General features: G+C 35.8%; 1 protein-coding gene across 2 annotated transcripts; it reads left to right on the top strand.

Annotated features, from left to right (window-relative positions):
* The first annotated feature begins 10,234 nt into the window (after positions 1-10,234).
* On the top strand, positions 10,235-18,904 carry LOC18429172 (Mitochondrial import inner membrane translocase subunit Tim17/Tim22/Tim23 family protein). 2 transcript variants are annotated; one of them, XM_088861164.1, is made up of 8 exons: positions 10,235-10,632; positions 13,906-14,045; positions 14,266-14,382; positions 14,514-14,612; positions 15,235-15,582; positions 17,159-17,251; positions 17,348-17,554; positions 18,358-18,904. In XM_088861164.1, the coding sequence occupies exons 5-8, from the start codon at positions 15,238-15,240 to the stop codon at positions 18,622-18,624; spliced, it is 912 nt and encodes a 303-aa protein (XP_088717290.1). In that variant the 5' UTR covers positions 10,235-10,632; positions 13,906-14,045; positions 14,266-14,382; positions 14,514-14,612; positions 15,235-15,237; the 3' UTR covers positions 18,625-18,904. The 2 variants fall into 2 exon arrangements, with proteins under 2 accessions (XP_088717290.1, XP_006838527.1); XM_006838464.4 differs by having other exon boundaries at positions 14,283-14,382.
* The last annotated feature ends 3,457 nt before the right edge of the window (positions 18,905-22,361 follow it).

A 22,361-nucleotide genomic window follows, 5' to 3' on the forward strand; every position in this document is an offset into this window, starting at 1 on the left:
GTGGAAGGAAAACTTTCACTCAATGATAAAACTTGTACACAAATGTATTGTAAATTTGATACATGTGACTCGATTTTTCCATTACACACGTCTCTTTAAATAGAGGTTCATACAACCATATTTATTACAATAACTACCCACTTACACAATAATTGCTAACCATCTAAAAGTTCTATAACTTTCTATTACATCGAATTACAAATGCAACATCACTACATCACTCAAAATAAAAATAAAATAAAAATTAATGCAATTTCTAACAAATACACTTGAATTTTAACACTCCACCTTAAAGTGATTTTCTAAAAAAAATACCATGTTTAGCTCTTAAGTGTGATGTGATCATCTACATCACTTCCAAAAATTGAAAATCCAGCACAGGTCACCTAGGTTATTCTCAAAGTCCCCCAATGATGGCCGCTTAACCCACCCTTGAATAAAAGTAAGATAGGGAATATAATCCCTCTTTAGCCCACGAATGATGCGCCGCTTCATTCGTACCTCCGAGATAGGTTTTTCTGTATCGACAAAAGATATCTCCAAACAAAGAATCTTGATCTTTAAGAAAACTTGAGAAATGGAAAGATTGCCTTTAGTTGAGTTTCCAACTCAGCACCAAAACTATTTAACCTTTCACCTGAATCTATCTTCAAAAGGATAATTGATCTTCTTCACTAAGGGAGTCAAGATAATATCACCACCACTTTTGTGGCTATGATACCTTGTAGAGAAAGGCAGATGCTATAATTCTGAAACAATCCACTTCTCAATAGTGTAACAATGTCACTCTAGCCCCGGACTGACCAGTCACCACTAAAGAGATAGAAGAAAAACAATCAAGATGAGATGGAAGAAAAACTTTTACTCGATGTTAAAAAATTGCATCACTCAAAAGTATTACTCACATGTTTTTTAGTAGAGGTTCCCACAACGATATTTATTACAATAACTACCCACTTATAACAACAACTACTAATCACTTAGTAGTTTCATAGCTTCCTATTACACAAAATTATACATACAACCTCGCTACATCTCTCAAAATAAAATAAAGGAAGGGATTGTGTGCTATGAAACCATTTATCTTTGATATATGGAGGTCATAATTATTTATAGTTATTAAATGTCAAATTAGATGGCTTAGGGTGCGTTACAAAGTTTGGGAAATTTTTTTAATTTGAACTTTGAGTCTAGTCAATAACACTCATATAGCCATTCCAATTGAAATATGACAGACAAGAGTTGTTGTGACCTCCTTGTAACAAAAGTAAAACGTTTCTTTGTATACTTTTCTATTTACCTTTGGTATAAGGAAATCACAAATTATTATAACCATCCGATGTGAAATCTGATAGCTTGGATGTGATACAAAGTTCGAGAAATTTTTTTTGAGCTTTTAGTTTAGTCTGTAGGGATCTCGATAACCGCATAGCTTGCGAAACCAAGAATCCCAAACACCGGGATCCTACCCAAGATCGTGTTCATGATTGACTAAATGCAAAGTAGATGAATACAACTATAAATCGAGTGCGAGAAATAAAGCAAACATAAAAAGCACACAACTTTACGCGTTTCACCTTGTAAGGCCACATCCACAGCCTTAGCAACTAGAAATTCACTATCATAATGAAAATTACAGTTTTGGGTTACAAGAGATAATACATATATCTAAACATCGGTAATAGACCATGATCGATCTTTCCTACTAAACTCGCTTTTTCGACTGAGCAACACCGTCGATCAACATCTTCTTGCCCACCGCAATACCGCTACTTGAAAAATAACCTCGAGAGCAACATAGAAATTTTCTCTCTCTAGAAGTGGAAGTTAACTAACCCAAAAACTCATGGGCTCTCAGAGGCCATATCTCTCTCTCTTTGAGATACATCTCCATATTGGAGATCAATTCCCATAAACCCCAAAACGGTGACCCCCAAAAGGATGCGTATTATGTCCTCATTCACTCTCTTATAAAGACATCACTTTCTAAAGTCTATTTTTTATTTTCCATAATACCCTTAATCTTTAGAAAAAAATCTGGGTATAGTGAATTGGCTATCACCAACCCAACAGTCTCCACATTGATAACAAAAACACCATAACTGCCTTGACAACCTTCATTGAATATATTTTTTGATATCTTCTCACTTGCCTCCATTGTGAAATTTTTACAGACACTTTGCGATCATATTTTTTCGCCTCAAACCATGTATCCATCAAACTCCTTCATTCATCATTTTCTTAATGCAAGCCTTAGCCGAGTACACACCTTGTGCTATAATACCAATTGTAGGGATCTCAAGAACCTCTTAGCTTACGAAACCGGGAATCCCAAATACCTAGATCCCACCCAAGATCGTGTACTCAATTGGCCAAATGCGAAGTAGATGAATACAATTATAAATCGAGTGAGATAAATAAAGCAAACATAAAAAACACACCACAACAACAAATAATTTACGTGGTTCACCCCATAAGGCTTCATTCACGGTCTCTACAACTAGAAATCCACTATCACAATGAAGATTGCAGTTTTGGGTTACAAGAGATAATACATATATCTAAACATCGGTAAAAGACTATCACTGATTTTTCCTTTTAAACCTATTCTCCCGATCGAGCAACATTATCGATCAACCTCTTTCCCACCGTAATACTGCTACCAGAAAGATAATCTCGAGAGCAACATAGAGATTTTCTCTCTCTAGAAGTGAAAGTTAACCAACCCAAAACTCATGGGAATACCACATCTCTCTCGGAGGCCATGTCTCTCTCTCTTGGAGACCCATCTTCGTATTGAAGATCCATTCCCATAACCCCCAAAGGGATGACCCTCAAAATGATGGGTATTATGTTCTCCTTCACTCTCTTATAAAGAGATCACTTTTTTGCTTCCCAAGAAAACTCATTTTCTATTCCTCATAATACCCTTAATCTTTGGAAGAAAATATGGGTGTAGTGATTTGGCTATCACCAACCCAACAATCGCCACCTTGATAGCAAAATCACCATAATTGCCTTTACAACCTTCATTTAATAGATCACCCTATAAAGGAAGAATTGTAAGGTTCTCGAGAACCCCTTAGCTTGTGGAACCGAGAATCTCAAACACCGGGATCCCAGCCAAGATCGTATACATGATTGACTAATGAGAAGTAGATGAATATAGTTATAAATCAAGTGCGAGAAATAAAGCAAACATAAATCACAACAACATATGATTTACGTGGTTCACCCCGTAGGGCTACATCCACGGCCTTAGAGACTAGAAATCTACTATCACAATGAAGATTACAGTTTTGAGTTACAAGCGATAATACCGATCTCTAAACATCGATAAAATACCATCACTGATCTTGCCTTCAAAACCCACTCTCTCAACCATGCAACACTATCGATCAACATCATCTTTCCCACCACAATACCGCTACTGAAAAGATTACCTAGAAAGCAACATATAGATTTTGTCTCTCTAAAAGTGAAAGTTAACCAACCCAAAACTTATGGGCGACCCCTCTCTCAGAGGTCATGTCTCTCTCTCTCTTGGAGACCCATCTCCATATTGATGATCAATTTCCATAACCCCCAAAGGGGTGATCCTCAAATGATGGGTATTATGTCCTTCACTCTCTTATAAATATATCACTTTCTTGCTTCTTGAGAAAGTCAATTTTCTATTTTTCCTAATACCCTATTCTTTAGAAAAAATATGAGTATGGTGATTTAGCAATCACCAAACCCAATAATCTTCACCTTGATAGCAAAATCGCCATAATTGCCTTGACAACCTTCATTGAATAGATTTCTTGATTTCTTCATACTCGCCTCTATCGCAGAATTTTTACAAATATTTTGCCTTCATATTTCTCCACCTCAAACCATGGATATTTCTTGATTTCCTCTCACTTGCCTCTATTGTGGAATTTTCACAAATACTTCTCCTTCACATTTTTCCACCTCAAACCATGCATCCATAAAACTTCGGCATTCATCTTTTTCTTAATATAAACCTTAGCCCCGTACGGACCTTGTGCTTTGATACTAATTGTAGGGTTCTCGAAAACCTCTTAACGTGCGGAACCCGGAATCCCAAACACCGGGATCCCACTCAAGATCGTGGACATGATTGACTAAATGTGAAGTAGATGAATACAATTATAAATCAAATGCGATAAATAAAGCAAATATAAAAAGCACACCACAATAACACACGATTTTTGTGGTTTACTCTATAAAGCTACATTTATGGCCTCAACAACTAGAAATCCATTATGACAATAAAGATTACAGTTTTGGGTTACAAGAGATAATACCTATCTCTAAACATCAGTAAAATACCATCACCGATCTTCCCTTTTAAACCCGCTCTCCCAACCGAACATCTTCGATCAACTTCCTATTTCCTACTACAATACCTCTACTGGAAAGATTACCTCGAGAGTAACATATAGATTTCTTCTCTCTAGAAGTAAAAGTTAACCAACTCAAAACTCATGGGAATATCGCCCCTCTCTCAGAGGTCATGCTTCTCTCTCTCTTGGAGACTGATATCCATATTGGATATCCATTCCCATAACCCCCAAAGGGGTGATCCTCAAATAATGGGTATTATTTCCTACTTCACTCTTCACTATTCTTCATTTTCTTAATGCAAGCCTTCTCGTACACACCTTGTGCTCTAATACCAATTATAGGGATCTCGATCACCCCATAGCTTGCGGAGCCGAGAATCTCAAACACCAGGATCCTACCCAAGATCGTGTACATGATTGACTAAATGTAAAGTAGATGAATACAACTATAAATCGAGTGCGCGAAATAAAGCAAACATAAAAAACACACTACAACAACACACGATTTATGTGGTTCACCCTGTAGGGCTACATCTACAGCCTCGGCAACTAGAAATCTACTATCACAATGAAAATTACAGTTTGGGGTTACAATAGATAATACCTATCTTTAAACATCGGCAAAAAACTATCACCGATCTTCTCTTCTAAACCCGCTCTCCCGACCGGGCAATACCGTCGATAAATATCATCTTTTCTACCGTAATACTACTACTGGAAAGATAACATCGAAAGCAACATAGAGATTTTCTCTCTTTAGAAGTGGAAGTTAACTAACCCAAAAACTCATATGAATATTGCCCCTCTCTCAGAGGCCATGTCTCTCTTGCTTAGAGACTCATCTCTATATTGGAGATCAATTCCCATAATCCCCAAAAAGGTGACCCTTGAAATGATGGGTATTATGTCCTCTTTCATTCTCTTATAAAGATATCACTTTCTTACTTCCCAATAAAATCCATTTTTTATTTCTCATAATATCTTTAATCTTTAGAAGAAAATATGGGTGTAGTGATTTGGCTATCACCAACCCAACATAGTCGATGGAATAAATGCAGTCACCTAATTTCACATCCAATGGTCAAGATTAATTGTGATCATATTATACTAAAGATAAATAATATTATTGTATACTTTTCCTTTTTTAAAATATGGGTCCAAACACAACAATGTTCAAACCCAATCTTTTAGAACTTTTTAGTTGGGGTGGAATAGGTTTTCGAGCATTGGAAGCTCTAATCAACCCATGTACAAAAATTGGGTTTGGAGACCCCATCTCCCACTTGAAAAAAAAAAAAAAAAAGAGTTCAGACATTGAGTGTCCTAATTTAAATTTGTTTAGGGAAAAAATGAGAAAAACATTGGACCTCAAATAAAATGTGAAATATCTTATTTAGGAATTTTTCCTTATTTATTTCTAAACTTAAGAGACAATTAATCCGAATTCTCATTAATCATTTTAATAAAGGTTTCCTCATTTCTCCTTTCAAGTATGCACCATGCATGAAGAGGTTCTCTGCATCTAACATTGAGATGTAGATAGGGATCCAGATGGTAATTACCAAACTACCCTCGCTCTCAAATTTGGGTAGGATCCAAATATTCTTGACCTTTTCTTTATTCAGTTTTTTTTTTTTTTTTTTTTTTTTTTTTTTTTTTTTTTTTTGGGCTAGTCAGTAGGTAGAGGCCCCTACCCTGAGTAGCAATTGACCTATTTATATGCACGCATTTTGCTTACTACCTCATTCCCTATGTACTCAGCTATTGAGCAGTCCTTGCACCTTTTTTTGTCAGTTTTATGTCAATGCTCAAGCAAAAACTCACTTAAAGAAAATCTCATTATCTTACTGATTCCAAAAGTGAAAAATAGAGGTAAGTGTAAATTTCATCCTCGTAGTTGCGTATTGAAAACAGAGTAAAAAAACCACACGCCGCAAAGTTGTCTTTTATTTTTTTTATTTTTTTTATTTACCAAAGCAAATGGTAAAAAAGGTGCAGTTTACGTAAGGTTGCAACTTTAAAAAATCAAAGTAAGACAAACCTCCAAACTTTGTAATAAAATGAAATATTGCTGTTGAAATTTTTTAGGATGACCTTATAATCTACTTTCTTTTATAATTTATAAAATTTCAAAATAAGAAAATGGTTCAAATCAAGTATATTAAAAGCACAAAAATCTTGAAAATGAACAGTCTAAACATGTGTTGCATGACGTGCTATTTTTTAGACTTAAAATATATATTTTTTCATACCCATACATCTCGACATTGAGATGATCAGCTAGATAGTTTTCCAACATAAAAATAGCTTTTTTCCAATGGATTTTTGGGGCACACCTTAATTCTACAATACAAAATGTCAACATTATACAAACTTTCCTATTACATGGATAAAGCTTTGTTTTACTTAATATGTGAAATAAGTAAAATAAGTATTTTACAAGGCTTTGAAAGTCAAAAAGGTATTTTACTTAAGGAAAATTGTTTTATGCTGGACTGCATTTCTACAATATGCGGTCCAGAAGTATAGACATCCATCTTAAATAGGTGGTTGTAAGGATCGAGATTTTTTCGACCAAGAAGACGCGCTGCAAGAAAAGTCCGATGGAGAACAAGCACGCACAACTATGAGATGGTGTTATCACCGCGAGTGTTAGCAATAGAGTGAGAATAGACCGCCAAAACTGTTGGAGTAGAGTAGTCCATGAAGGACTTCCTTTTCTTTTCTCTCTTTTTTTTTTTTTTTTTTTGTCTTTCTCCTTTAAACCCATAGATTTACTCCTTGTGCCACTTGGAAGTGACTTGTTGCCACTTCACCCCCTTCCTTGTGCCACTTGGAGGTGACTTGTTGCCACCTCACCCCCTTCCTTGTGTTACTTGGAGGTGGCTTATTGCCACCTCACCTCCCCCTTCTCCTTACCTGTATATCAACCCACCTCTCTCTCTCTTAGAGCCTTTGAAGCTTTTGTTTTGATTTTTGAATTTTTTTGTTTTGAATTTTGAATTTAAGTACGGTCTTGATGAATGGATTTTAGTTTTATTTCATAATTTGCTCTTGATTCCCTCTCTATATGTGTTGAGACACTCGTTCGCCACCTCATGTCGTAGTCCCGCACTCTACCGCCTTCCGACATGTACGGTATAGGATCAGGGGGTGGGGTCGTGACAGTAGTCTATCTAAAAACAAGAGTAACTAAGGTTTCTTAATATAATTATTACTTTAAGTTTTCAATGTATATTTTTTATATTCATCATCACCACGTTAGAGAATATATATTCTCTAAAAATTAAGATCAAATTATACTTAAAAAACGTATTTATTACATAGCCCGCATTTCCACATTATACGGGCCGGCCGCATAGAAAGCATGTCCTTAATCAAAACTCAAAAGGAAGAGCTCTATTTTACCGGCTCCAATTGGTCCATGACAAAAGAAAGTACACGCGACACAATAGAAAACTTCTATTTTCTCTAAAGCGTGTCAATTACAAAAAGATTTGCCACATTAAAAAGCTTTACTTTTCCCTTGCTCAAATGTGCCTATCATAAAAGAAGTGCACAACAACTTTATTTTCACTCTATTTATAGAATACATAGTCTGCATTATTTTATCCTTTCTGTTTTGCCCTTTTATCAAAGGTTCCCTTTTTTCGCCTCTTTATTAGGAAATATTTAGGAAAATACTTTGATACGGCTGCAGCTCTATCAAAACAAGTAAAGCCTCTCACCTCATAACTCATCAATCTTGGCTTGAAAATTATGGCTGTAAAAAAAAAAAAAAGTTTACTAGTATATATTATAATAAATTATCTAGATCGTTTATTACGCCCTAAAAGTAAGTATTCATATATCCACAAAATCTGTATTAATTTTTAAGTTTTGAATTTCATTATTCATGTTAAAAATTGATTTTAGGAGATTTTCTTCACCTAAAGTGCTTTCCGGACAATTATTTGAGGTGGGGGTTTATTTTGTTTGTATAAGGCTTAGGTCTCGTAGAAACCTCCTATCCTTTCTTTTCAAGGAAATATTGGAAACGGAATGAATCAAAACCAGTAATCGTTGTCTGTCAGTGTTTTAAAAAACGGCGAGTCGAACTGGACTCGCCCGGTTCGACTCGAAAACACGCGTGCCCGTGCCGGTTCCAACCAAAAACCGGGAACCGCCCGGTTCTAGAGTGGAACCGTCGGTTCCCATTCGGTTCTATCCGTTTCAGCTCGGTTCTATAGTGGAACCGCCGGTTCCCATCCGTTTCAGCTCGGTTCTAGAGTGGAACCGCCGGTTCCCATCCGGTTCTATCCGGTTCAGCCCGGTTCTAGAGTGGAACCTCCGGTTCCCATCCGGTTCACACACGTAACGCATGACACACACGTGCGAGCGTGCCCCGCGCACACGTGTGTCCGAGCGTACGTGCGAGCGTGCCCCACGCACACGTGTGTCCGAGCGCATGTGCGAGCGTGCCCCATGCACACGTGTGTCCAAGCGCACGTGCGAGGTTGCCCTAATATTCTTATACACATTTTATAGTTCATATTGCATAGGTATTTATATATCAAAGCTGAATACCCATCTTTCAATGTGAGATAATTCCCAAACATCATTAAATGAAAACGAAATATAAATATAGTCTATTAATTAGCAATTTATAATTATATGTAGTTAGATGGTTCGATGGTTATGATTTTGATTTTTTTACTTGAGGTCCCAAGGTCGAATCCCCTTGGGCATGTGTTGTATTTTTGTTGTGTATATAGTGGTTGGTATAAATATTTTTGTTGTTTTCGAATCCCCTTGGGTATGTGTTGCATTTTTGTTGTATATATAGTGGTTGGTATAAATGTAAATATTTTTGTTGTGTATATAGTGGTTGGTATAAATATAAATATTTTTATAAATAATATAAAAAAATAAAAAATAAAAAAATTAATTTTTTATATAACAGTTAATTTTTGTTGTATATAGTGGTATAATTATTTTTGTAAATAATATGAAAGGTATAAAAAAATAAAAAATAAAAAGTTTATTCTATTTGAAATCTCCATCTTTCTACTAACAATCTCTTTTACTAAATTTATTATAGAAACCTAAAAAAATTAAATTTTTGAAAAATTGAAGTGTTATTTCCAAAATTTATACGCTTTTTATTAATTTTTATATTGATAACCAAATCTTTTATTTTATTTATGAATTTTTACATTATAAATCATGTAATGTACTATTTTTATTACAGTTGTCAATAATACATTTTAAATTAGATAATATTATAAAATATTTTTAATTTGTTATTATTTGTCTAATAAAATAATTATAAAATGTAAACTAATAATTATAATTTCAAAATATAATATTATAATTCGTGAGGTTGTAATAATTTTGGATTATAGTTAGTTAAGCTGTAATAATTTAGGTTTTTTTAGCGGGTTAGGGTTTTTCGCCAAAACGAGATTTTAATAGCCATTCTTTCACTGATTAGTCTACTCTTTATAATAGTCCATATATAATTATATATTTTATCCATGATAATTCTATGATTTTTCTTTTATGTGATGCAAATTTAATAGTTAAAATAAATTTATACAGAGAAAGAACATCTCAATATTCACAAATTGATAAAAAAAATGAAAGTTAATAATGTAGTACCCTCATTTTTTATTGAATTTTTTAAAAAATAATATTTATAATAAATTTTAATAATTATTTTAAATTTTTTTGAAGCCTTAATAAGACCGATTCAGCCGATTTTCGATCCGGATTACCGATTTATGAGCGACCGATATGCTTTTTAAACCATTGCTGTCTGCTGTTTTTCACAACTAACTGATCAGAGAACCTCGTCACCTCTTTTTTCCTTGTACTCCTCTTTTTTCCTTTTACTCCTCATTGCCTGAACATGGCCAGTGGCCACTCAAGCCCTAAACCTAGAAAAGCCTAATTCTTACCCTAACTCCACCATTGCTGAGGCAACATCAACGTCATGACCTCCATGGCTGCAGCTTCAAGCGGCGGCCATGGCGGCCAAAGAGACAACAAATTGGCGGTGAAACGGTTGAGAGAGGCGGAGGATAGCCTCAGAGAGGCGATCCAGGAGTTGCAGAGGCAACAGAGGCAGGGAGAGAGTAGTAATTGTGATCATCATCCTGATTCATGTGTAGCCAATGCCATTGGTAACCTTTGCCAGACCTTTCTGCTATCTTATGGAGTTAGGGTTGGGATCGGTATATTGCTCAGGGCTTTCAAGCTCGCGAAGAGGCAGTCGTATTCATCGATACTTGATCTTAAGGTAAGTGGAATCGGGAAAATGGGTTTTTGATTGGTTGCATGGCCTTAATTCAACGTGATATTGTTTATTGGGAACCTAGATTATTCGTCTGGTGTCGCTCCTTCGATTTATGATTTAGAAATGTAGTGATTTATTTGTTAGGATCAACTGTAAACTCTCTCTCTCTCTCTCTCTCTCTCTCTCTCTCTCTCTCTCTCTCTCTCTCTCTCTCTCTCTCTCTCTCATTTCCTCTGTTTGCATTTTGGATGGAACCCCAGTCAATTAGGACTGGAGATCCTCATGTCTAGGACGTTTCATTTATATATTAAATCTATTTGTGCGATATGCGTATTGAACACTTACGAATATATTACTCTCTCTCTCTCTCTCTCTCTCTCTCTCTCTGATTTCCTATATTTGCATTAAGCATTATGGAGTTCTGAGTTTCTCAGGACTGGAAATCCTAATGTCGAAGGCATTTTGTTTGTTTATATTTTTATTCTAATTGTGGGATATGTGTATTGAAGACTTGTAAATAGAATAGAAACCATCATTCTGGTTTTTTTCTCCGTCCTTTTTGATATTTTTTGTGTTCTCTGTGTGGTTGATTATTCCCAAACTTTGCGTCTATTACTTGTCATGTCTTATGCTGTCAAATAGGTCAGCCTGACCCAGCTGTCCCAGGCCTGGGTCTTGGTTCACCCGTAAGACCTGCTTTCGGTTTGTGTGGGCCAGACCCAACTGGGTCTGGCTCCACCAGGGTTGCAGCCTTGAGTGAACTAGCCCCCCCCCCCCCCCCCCCCCCACCCCCCAACCCCCCTTCTGCATACTATTTGCAGAATGTTCGACAATTTGGAATAAGCATCCCTCGGTGTATTAGATGATAAATGTTAGACCTTATCCAGCAGAACCAGCCACTCTACTACCCAAATGCTGGTTCTCCTCTTGAATGTTTTTATTGGTGAATTTTACAATTGCTTTTATCTGAACCTCATTGCTTTCTTGCAAATATAAAGTTAACTTCATTATCCTGAGCTATTCAGATGCATAACGTTTTTTGGAGTGAAAAAACCTATCGAAGTCCATGTGATCAGTGAATGTTAGCTCTTCTTCTACATTATTGGGAAGTTGGGATATTATTCTATGCTTGATGTGCTTTTTTTCATTAAGAAAATTTCAACAGCAAGTGCATTCACCAGATAAAACTGAGAAGCACAGTTCTTTTGGATATAGAAGGAAACTGAGGAGCACTGTCCTTTTGGAGATAGAAAAAATTCACGTCCCCAAATCCTTCCCCCTTCCAATTAATGAGGAGGGCATGTTAGGTTGGCAGCCAAGTGGCAAAAGGTGGAGAACTTTTGCCACATCCCTATCATGAGCCAACCCCAAATAGTTCAGATAAGGCTCAGATGTTGATGATGATTCACAACAAATTCTACTTCCCTATAATCATAGAGTACCCTCCCCATCCCAGCGCACTCATCAAATTCATGTTGTCTTGAGAAAGTTTTCCATCTTCCATGGTACTCACACGCTTACACCATCAAATAACACATTGTGCCTGCCTCAGTGAATTCATGTCCTATCTTATCAAATGCCGCGCACAGCCACGTGATGCATTATGCGGCCCTGGGTACATCGCCCCCACCCTTATATGCTGGAATTTGTGATGTGACCGCATATGGGGTGCATCAACCGCGTATGTGGTGGCATCACATCAGGGGCAATGTGCCCACATATGCGCCCCTGCTCGTGGGCTGACCGAATAAGAGGGGGAAAGGATTTTGGGGCAGGAAGGGGGGGGGGGGGGGGTCATATAAACGCCCCCAAAAAACCTGTAAAACCATACTTCCATGATTCTAAGGGTATTGAAACAATTTAAAAAAAGAGAAAAAAGGAAACAAAAAATTTTATGCTTCCAATTTTTTTGAATATAATCTGGGTTGGTTCTTGAATCTATGGTGGATTGTATGATATTGTTTTGGGCTTCGTTTTGAAAGTTTTGTGTTGAAGATTTAACAAGTATTTGAAGGATTCAAGGACTAGGAGATTAAATCCTAGAAATCGGAATTTCTTTCGATTTGGGAGTTGGGACTTGAGAATTGAGAGTTGTTTGGGAGTTGAGACTTGTCTAATTGAGACTTGAGCGTTGGCACATTGACTCCTTGATCATGAGTGTATTTATCATCTTTTATTTTTTATATGTCATGAACTTTTGGTCTTTGCAGTTTGGAAGTTATGTTTAGGTTGTGGCTGTGAGGTTGTGGTTACAAACTTGTGATTAGGAAGTATTTTTGGCATTTTGTTGGCATGTTAAGTTGTTATTTGTCATTACTACTGGGATAGAATGGATTACTCTATATTACACGTAAGACAACAAACTGTGTTACTCTTTAACAGATTATTAAGGCAACTGAGACCTCTAATATATTAGAGAAAAGTACTAAATTAAATTTCTATTATTACATACATCACGAATTAGTATTCTATGCATTCTTATATTTTTATGATTTTTGTATGTTTTTTAAGTTATTGACTGCATCACATGTGATGCACCCCGGACCTCATCAAGCTGCATTCCACATTGGACCCCTGACCGCATCGAGTCTGCATCCTGCATTTGATAACATCCTTAATCTAACAAGCCATGTACCTTTGCCTATTACGAGTTTTTTCTTCCCAGCAGTTCTTTTTCTTCCTATTGGACTTCAAATTTGAGCGTTAATATTCTTATCCTGGCGGAGATTCGTTCAACCTCTGGTATAGTCGTCAGCTGAAAGTCTCTTGTGGTTGTGCAACTTGGGCTTCTAAGACCAGCAATGGCGTTCTTTCTAGCACTCTTGACCCGTCTTGTCATTGCATTTTTTTTTTCAAATCACCTATTCAATGCATTGTAAATCCTTCTCCTTCCCTTGTTTCTCTTTCCGCTCTCTCCAATTGCTGAAGCTAGAAATCACCATGAAAGTGATGCCCTTCTGATTCCATCCAGCCCCTTTTATTACTTAATTGAAGATTGGAAGCTAGATATTTTTTCAATTCGTGGAATAATTTCTCTTCCTGCAAAGTGAAATTGGTGGGAATATTTGATCCGCATTTTTTTCATCTTTCCTGCAAATTATACACCAGTTGCAAAAATTTTGGAGATAACTTGTAAGAATCATATGCTATGGATTTTTTTTGAGTAGCAATTTCCTTCTACTGTTCGTATGACAAAAGCCACAAGAAAAGGGTCCCAATACATGTAAAAGAATCTAGTTTGGCTGTAACCGTATATCTTTCCCCACATATGTGCAGCAACTTGTGTCAGAAAAAGATTTGATTGTAAGGGAGGAAGCCTGCCGGATTGGCTTACTTTTTGGTGGTTTCACTGGTTCGTATCATGCCCTTCGGTGTTTGCTGAGGAAGCTGAGAAAGAAAGAGACACCATTGAATGCGTAAGTTCATATGCATTTCAATAAGAATGAGCATCTAAAAGTTTTGAGTATCTTTATTTTTGCTCTGACATGTATTTTTTATTTAAATACATTTTGATTGTATATTTTCTTGCTGCCCTTGTCCTTATCAAATTCCAATTTTCAACAACTTTTGATTTGAAAATTATAGTTTTTATATTTTCGCGCGATGCATAATTCGCCTTCAATATTCATGACTTAGAGGGCATGGTGGACCAGAACTCTAGCAGGCTCTGTGGCAGGCTTATCTATTTTAGCATTAGACGATTCTAATCGGAGGCGCACCCTTGCCTTGTATCTTCTAGCAAGGCTTGCACAGGTATTGTTAGCATTCATAGCCATCATTCCTATTTTCTTTTGTTTTTAGTTAGGCCTTCTCTTCTTTTATATACAGAGTCTTCCAAAATGTTTTATTTTTCTCATATTCTTTTGTAATAAATTTTCTTACAGTGTGTTTATAATTCTGCTAAGTCGAAGAACAAGTTTCATCTTTGGGGAAGTCATTGGAGCCATGGAGATTCTTTACTATTTGCTCTATCGTGCGGCCAGGTAAACCAAGGGTTTCAAAATTATAGAATGTCTTCAAAAGGTCAGGTCATCTATGCATTGTTCAACTATGAGAAAGGTCATCTATGCATTGTTCAACTATGAGAATTACAATTTTTTGGAATTCGGAAATTCTCATTCTTTCTTTCAAAAGCTTATTATCATTGATAAAATATTTAAATACGAAAAGAAGGAAACTTTCATAAAAATTTGACAAGTCCTCCATGAAGAGTGTCTTTCTAGGATGCGTTTCATAGGACACCAGTCAATGTTACCACCGAACAAATTATATGATTCTATTCAACGGAAGTAATATAACAAGGCCCATTTCGGTCTAATAGGGAAAAAGAAGAATTGATTATGCTATACGAGTTAATTTATATTTGAGTATCTTTTTCATCAAATTGATTTGATGTTTCTAATTTCGGAAAGGGCATACATTCTCTGGCGCAAATCTTATTACAAAGTATCTTCCTCAGAGAAGATTGTTTAGATATGTGCCTTGGAAAAAATTGTATTCTTTGTGGTTCCATATCTAACCAAAGAAAGGAAAAAGGCTTTTATTTTTGTCTAAAGCAAAAGAAGAATTCTTTAAGGTTTTACACTTATTCCATATTTTTTTCAGGTGATGTATTCCTTTGTGATGCGGCCTGAGAGTCTACCTAAGGCATATCAAGATTTTATCTCAACGACTGGCCCCGTGGCGGAGCCAGTGTATACAGCTGTTAGGGAATGCTGTAGAGGTGGTCCTGTTGATCTTGTTTCTTTGTCAGCATACTTACAAAACAAAAAGGGATCCAGCTCTATCACCTTAAATGAGTATCCCTCAATCCTCCCTTGTTCTGTAATTCATCCAGATACGGCATCTTGCATTGCACATAATGCAAATGCAACATCAGCTACATTCAGGAAAACCTTCCCGTTATATTTCTCATTAACATTTGTGCCATATGTTGTGCTGCACTTACAAAAGGTGACTCACGTGTCTATTAGAGTGATTCTTTATTCTTTATTAGTGTATATCTTATTATGATTCTGCTATTCAACGTTTGAGACCATTTGTATTGGTTATCTGAAATTGTTTGTTGGATGTTTTGAACTCCTGTGACTTGTCCTATCTTGTTTCTCGGCAGAGAACCTTTTCGGTGCTTTGCCTTTCTTTCATGGATAAATACTGTTGATATGGGAGTTATTTTGATAGAAGCTATGAAGAATATCTTTTATTTTATTTGAAAGAAGGCTCTGCGACCTTTTAGTTCTGGAGCTCTAAGTCTGACAACCTTGAGTTTGGATTCAAATCCCACACTTGCCAATAAAGGACCATTCTTATTGTACAAAATTGCTGTTCTGCACATTGTTTATTGTTTTTTTTTTTTTTTGGGTGACCGATATTCCTCATGGTGTTGTGGTAATATAATTGTGGTTAATAATATACTGTAATTAATATGGTTCCCTGTTCACTTATGTAATGGGGTCACTGGGGTGTTATACAGAATGTGAAATATGTGAATGAAGCTCATCAAAATATTAATGCAATGACAGGCGAATTCCATAATTTGTTCAAGCTCCTGCTCTGAAACATGATCTTGGGAATGCATCATTGTTGGCCCAGTGATTGATGGGATAAACATTTGAATTAAAAGATGCAATCATACCGCATGACACTTGAGCATTGAGCGAAATTAGTTTACAGAACAAACACATGAAGGTTCAATCATAAATGGAGTTCAACTAATAAAATATCAAGTCGTTTTTTACTCGTTTTCTTCTTCTTTTTTGAGAGAAAGCTTGGACCAATCAAGACCCTTATGTAATCAACATTTGGGGACTACTAGACAAGCTGGGATGGGATTAGATAGGCTCATCAATGTGTCAGAAGGGGTTGAGTTGCTCACACATTGTTGAAGGTTTCTCAATTCTAGGTATAGTAAGACCTTACCGCGAAGAAGTAAAAATAAATAAATACAAAACAGCAGTCCCTTTTTATGGAAAACTCATCTTAGTGTTGGTATGGCACCCGTTCTGCAAAACTTAGGCTTCCGACTCCTGGTTACTCTAGTCCAGAATCTTCCCTTCAGAGTAATAGGCCAGTGCCAGTTTTTAGTGACTCTAGTTCCTAAAGTTCCTGCTTCTCAGCTATTATTGTGTTTAAGAGGGGGTGTTTGATCTTTGATGTTTGATCTATTATGTCTTTGAGGTACAGCTTACCTGTGGCCTGCCTTTTAACGCGTTTGATTAGATCAAACATTGCCACTTCTTGATGGATATGTTAAATTATTGAGGACCAAACATTGGAATCATGGAAAAATTCTTCAAGAACATTGCATCTGATTTTCCTGTCTTTGTTTACATTAATTAGACCCATAGTTTCCTTTGCTTGGAGTTTTCTCTCTGTTTCATCTGATAGTGCTTTGATGGCCCAATTGGTCAATAATGAATTAATCATCTCATGGTAGTTCATATTCGTTTTGGCTTCTTTTTTTTTCTATCGTGTAATTTATTTTCATTAATCTAGGTTTACTGATTTGCATTATGTTCATGGATTCTAGTTTATGGAATCGCCTATTCGTACTTCTTGGATTGCCATGAGTGGTGCCATTCGCTCAACAACATTCTTATCAGCATTTGTAGGAATTTTTCAGGTATTATTTTATGTTTCTTGATCTATAAACATTACTTATCAACAAAAACGAATATTTGATGCTTTATTCTGACATTACATAATTTTGCATTATTAGGCTGTCATATGTTTGCATAGAAAGGTAGCAGCAAAAGACCACAAATTTGTATACTGGTTTGCTGGAGGAATGGCAGCATTGTCGGTGCTTCTGGAGAAAAAAGCAAAACGAGGGGAATTGGGTCTATATGTTCTTCCCAGAGCTTCAGATTCATTGTGGTACATTTTAGTGAATCGCCATTTACTTCCTGATATCAAGAATGCTGAGGTATGCTTTTTCCAACTTTCTCATTCTCAGTGTGTTCATTTTGGACTTATTTAAGTATATTTATAAAGATGCCACCATATTTGAAAAAGATATTCAGTTTGAGAATTATGTAAATATTATCAAAAAAGAAAATTATGTAAATATTGCCAGTTTTCTAGGTAAAGATGGGGCAAGGGATATTTGGAGGGGTGTTTTCCACCTCAGTTTTGCAGCATAGAGGGAGAGTTGTGGTTGGTTTGATCGGTTCTTCCAAAACTAGGAAAAACTCTAACTCACGTCTTTTATTTTGTTTGCCTTCACTTTGTTTATATTTTCTGTTGAACTGTTGGAGAATGCACCCTGAAGTCATCAAACATGGGTTGTCCATGGACACCTGTGTAGAATGTAGATAAAATGTTAGTTGTAACCTAGTAAATGTAGTGAAGATCTAAAGTTTGGTGATGTAGATATGGTAATACTCACCAAAGTACATCCAACAAATTTAAATATCTCTTCATGATTTTGTTGATTCTGTTTAACAATAATGCAATGTAGCACACATGCATGCATGTTGATGTAAACACGACCCAGATATTTTTCTGAAACCTAGACAAATTGTGTCGAAACCAAATTCATCAAAGGTATTCTGTTTAACAAGAATGGAATTTATCACACATGCATGCATGTTAATGTATACTCAACCGAGATGTTTTTCTGAAACCTGGACGAATTGTGGGGCGAATTGTGTTGAAATCAAATTAATCAAGGATCTGAAATAACTCTCTCTCTCTCTCTCTCATGGCAAAATTACTGTTTGACAACAGGTGCCACTCTTCTGTCTATGTATGGGGGGAATCATGTATTACTTGGAATATGAGCCGGAAACCATGGCCCCATTTCTCAGGGGTCTCATTCGTCGCTTCCTTGCAAGTAGAATAAGCAATCCTGACCCATCTCCAAAGCTACCGGCTTCATATTCTTATTCACATTCTATTGGTTTCACTGAAACATCAGGAGAACAAGAGAAGTCCAAGAAAAGCTCACTAGAGACTGGAGAGAAGTATGATCTCGAAGCGATTCCTGGTCTTTAACTTGGTTTCTCTCTCTTGCCATAATTGTTACCCTAGATTAATCTTTTCTTATTTTTTACTCTCTATTTATTGAGAGAAGGGTTCTTCATGCATCAGTAGTGTATCTGGAGATTTTAATGCTATGTTCTTTTTCTTGTGATTCCATTACGTGAACCTGAGGTCAATAAGTAACCTCTATTGAAAGGTCCTCTCTATTCTTGTGATTGTAAAACTTTAGCTTATATTCTTTGTGAAGGAATAATCTCAACCAGCTTCTTGTATATGTTTAATTTTGGTCAAACCTGGTGTATCATGGTGTTGTGATTGGTTTTCTGAATTCCTGGTGATAGGTGTTTTGTGTTCGGAGAGAGAGAGAGAGAGCATACATTGAAGAATCATCAGAAATTTAGTCACAAAATGATCAGAAAACCAGATACATTGTAGTATGTTATCTCTCTCTCTCTCTCTCCATTCCAAGAATGTGGTTCTAGAAAACGGATCACTTATAATTGGCTTGTTAAAGTTTCCCTCTCAGGAATCAGACCACGGATGTGATAGTGTATCTGTCATGTTCGTATTAAGGAAAGATATACATTGAAAACTCCATTAAGATAATTGAGTGTTCAAAGCATGGTCCCAATAGTCAGATTGGTGCCTTGGATCATCATGGCGTGAATTCCTGATTTGCCTATCCAATTGGCGATTCACTAATCTGGATCTGTGTACATATGCAATGCAACTAAAAAGTACAAACAGAAAACAATGAAAACCGGTGGGAATTGGCTACTCGGGGAGTATCTAGTGCAAACCGGTGATCCCAAAACCTGGATCACCATTACCAGATGGGTACCGAGGGAATCCATTCAACTCACATATTTTTAATTTAAAAAAAAAATATCTCCATACTTTTTATTTTTAAGTTTTATATCTCAATAGAGTCCATGTTTCAAAACATATATTGGGTCATAAAAATTTTAAGTTTTATATTTTTTTGCTTTTTAAGTTAATTTTATCTCTTTTAAATCTATTTTTTTGTTTCAAACAAACATAAGAAAGACATCATTTCTAAACACCATCATTTTTCTCTATTCGCGTGATTTTTTCTTAAATATATATCTCTTTATCTTCTACTCTTTTTTTCCCGTGTCTGTCACTCTCTTTCTCCCATTAGAGAGACAAAGAGGGTGAATGTTAGATAGAGAGAGATTTAGAGGGAATATATCACATAAAGAGACGAACGGTTTAGAATGAATATGTATTTTTTATATTTGTTAGGGCTAAAAAACAAGTTAAAAGTAGATAAAGTTAGTTAAAAGGTTAAGAGATATATTTTGAATATTTAAGTTTATTGAGATATGGAAATAAAAAGTGATATATTTTGAATATTTTGGTTTATTGAAATATAAAAATCAAAAGTAAAAAATATGCGGATATTTTCCCATTTTTAAAACCCTAGTACGAGAGAGAGAGAGAGAGAGATGATTTGGAGTCTGCTTGGGCCGTTCAGGTGGAGAGGGGATAGAATTTAATGTCTTCACCTAATCTAGGAGATTGTGTCGGTGGTCAACGGAACGGTTATTGGGTTTTTACCTCTATTTTTGTTGCCAATCTCTCTTCCTCTCGAGATATGGTAGAAAGGAAATATCTACTATACATTACACTACCATGAGTAAACCGGGCAGTCCCCAACTACTTAAAACGAATGACTGTCACAAAACATCGTCTTGTACCAATAAAATGGCTAGGATGAGGTCTGGCTCATGGAAAAAATAGTCACGTGTCAAATCTCATAAAAAATTGTAGTTTTTGAATTGAAAAATCTTTAAATTGATCATCTCAACTCTGCAAATTATGGATATGTGAGTATTGTACCTTGTAACATGCGTGGTTTCCACATGGTCAACACCATTTTTAATTTATTTTTATCAATGTTAACAAATATTATTGATATTACAAGGATCCACACCATTTTGAAGCTTCAACTATCATAATTAAGGTTTAAAATAGATTGCAGATTATCAGTATGGCTTTTGATACCAAGACTACAATTTGAAATGATGTTTCTAGTTTGATGTCAAATAAAAAACTTATATTTATTTTAAAATATTGTAATTTTTTTCGCCTTAAATTAGAAATCTTGTCATTTTATTTTATTACGCCGATAGATTATTTGAGTGTGAACGAAAATATTGTAAACATATTTATTTGCTATTGTACAACAAATTTTGACGTCATAGATTTCTTTCATCAAAAGTTTTGCCAATCTTGCTCTTTTTTCCCCCTTATACATGGTTTTGTCAAACAAATGTCTTGGAAAAAGAATGGTAAGCAATAGGTAGAAACAAGGTTCTAAAACCAGTTGGGTGATCCGAATCGCATATATTTACAATTCGATTCGGCATGGATCAGCGATCCGGTCATTAAAAAATTAAAAATATAAATTTTTGCAGCTGATTTTGATCGGTTCTCTGACGGAACTGGTTAGTCATGTTAGAGAATTGGCCATCTCATAGAGGAACCGACTGGTTCCTGATATTTAGTGGGAACGGGTTCGTAACTGATGATTCTTGATTCAGATCGGTTGGTTGTGGTCTAAATTGACGTTGTTTTAAATCTTAGGTAGGAGTCTTCTTTTTCTTTTTTGGTCAAGTCTTTTTTAAAAGTGGTAAGTTAGTGGGGATTTGGGCTCCTACCCTTTGTTGAGAATGACTCTTTGGTGAGAATGGAGTCAAAGACCTCACTTAAGTAGGAATCTTAAAAAAGAAAATCGAAGAGCAATGTAATTAGCAGCACCAATATGATACTATAAATTTAGAAATGAAAAAAAAAGATTTCCTACCAAAGGTCCTTGCATTTGAGAAATAAAAAGTAAATATTTCTCGTAAAGCTTTTCCGTACTGAAGGGAATTTTTTTTTTTTTTCAAACTTGCCCTTTTGTTGGTTTTATTTTTGGGCGGCCTAATGTTTAATATATGGAAAATTGTTTCATGCACGTTGGACCGCATTTCTACATATACAATCCAAAAAGTGTAATAAGATCCATTGCCACCCTATGACTATGAACTAATTATTATTATTTTGCCCTTTTGTTCAATGTTTAAGTATCCAACTACTTATTGGTTTTATTTTTAATTTTTTGGATATTCGGGGGGCGGTCTAATGTTTAATATATGGAAAATTGTTTCATGTAGGCTGGGCCGCATTTCAACATATACAATACAAAAAGTGTAGTAAGATCCATTGCCACCCTATGATTATGAGCTAATTATTATTTTTTGGCCCTTTTCTTTACCATCATATACTCTACAACTATGAGCTTCTTTTTTTTCTTGCAAATAATTAATGTTGCCAATATTGTCATAGTATGAACACCTAGCATGCCTAAAGATACATGATTGCCATCATATACCCTATAATTGCGGGTAGTACCCTGTAATTACAGGTACGGGTTGGGTCCGAGTCCAAAATTTTGACCCATACCCGGACCCGAAGTCGATTATACCCGTCGAGTCCCAAGTCTGCCACCCCCTATCTATGGGGTGGTCCAATGTTACAAACAAACATTGGATTGCCCTTTTCCAAGAAAGAAATTTTGTGTAATAGTCTACTAAATGTTAAAATAATAAGTCTAGGCGGTCTGATCTTTTTAATATTGAACAGCTCCATGGACAAGTTGGGTGAAAAATGTAGGGCGGTCTAATGTTTCCGTTATTGTACCGCCCTACAAATGCGATGGTTTGATATTTTGGACATTGGAC

The sequence above is a fragment of the Amborella trichopoda genome, chromosome 3 (genome assembly GCF_054954075.1).
Source record: "Amborella trichopoda isolate Santa Cruz 75 chromosome 3, AtrichopodaSantaCruz75HAP2 v2.0, whole genome shotgun sequence".
In the NCBI taxonomy this organism is placed as follows: Eukaryota; Viridiplantae; Streptophyta; class Magnoliopsida; order Amborellales; family Amborellaceae; genus Amborella; species Amborella trichopoda.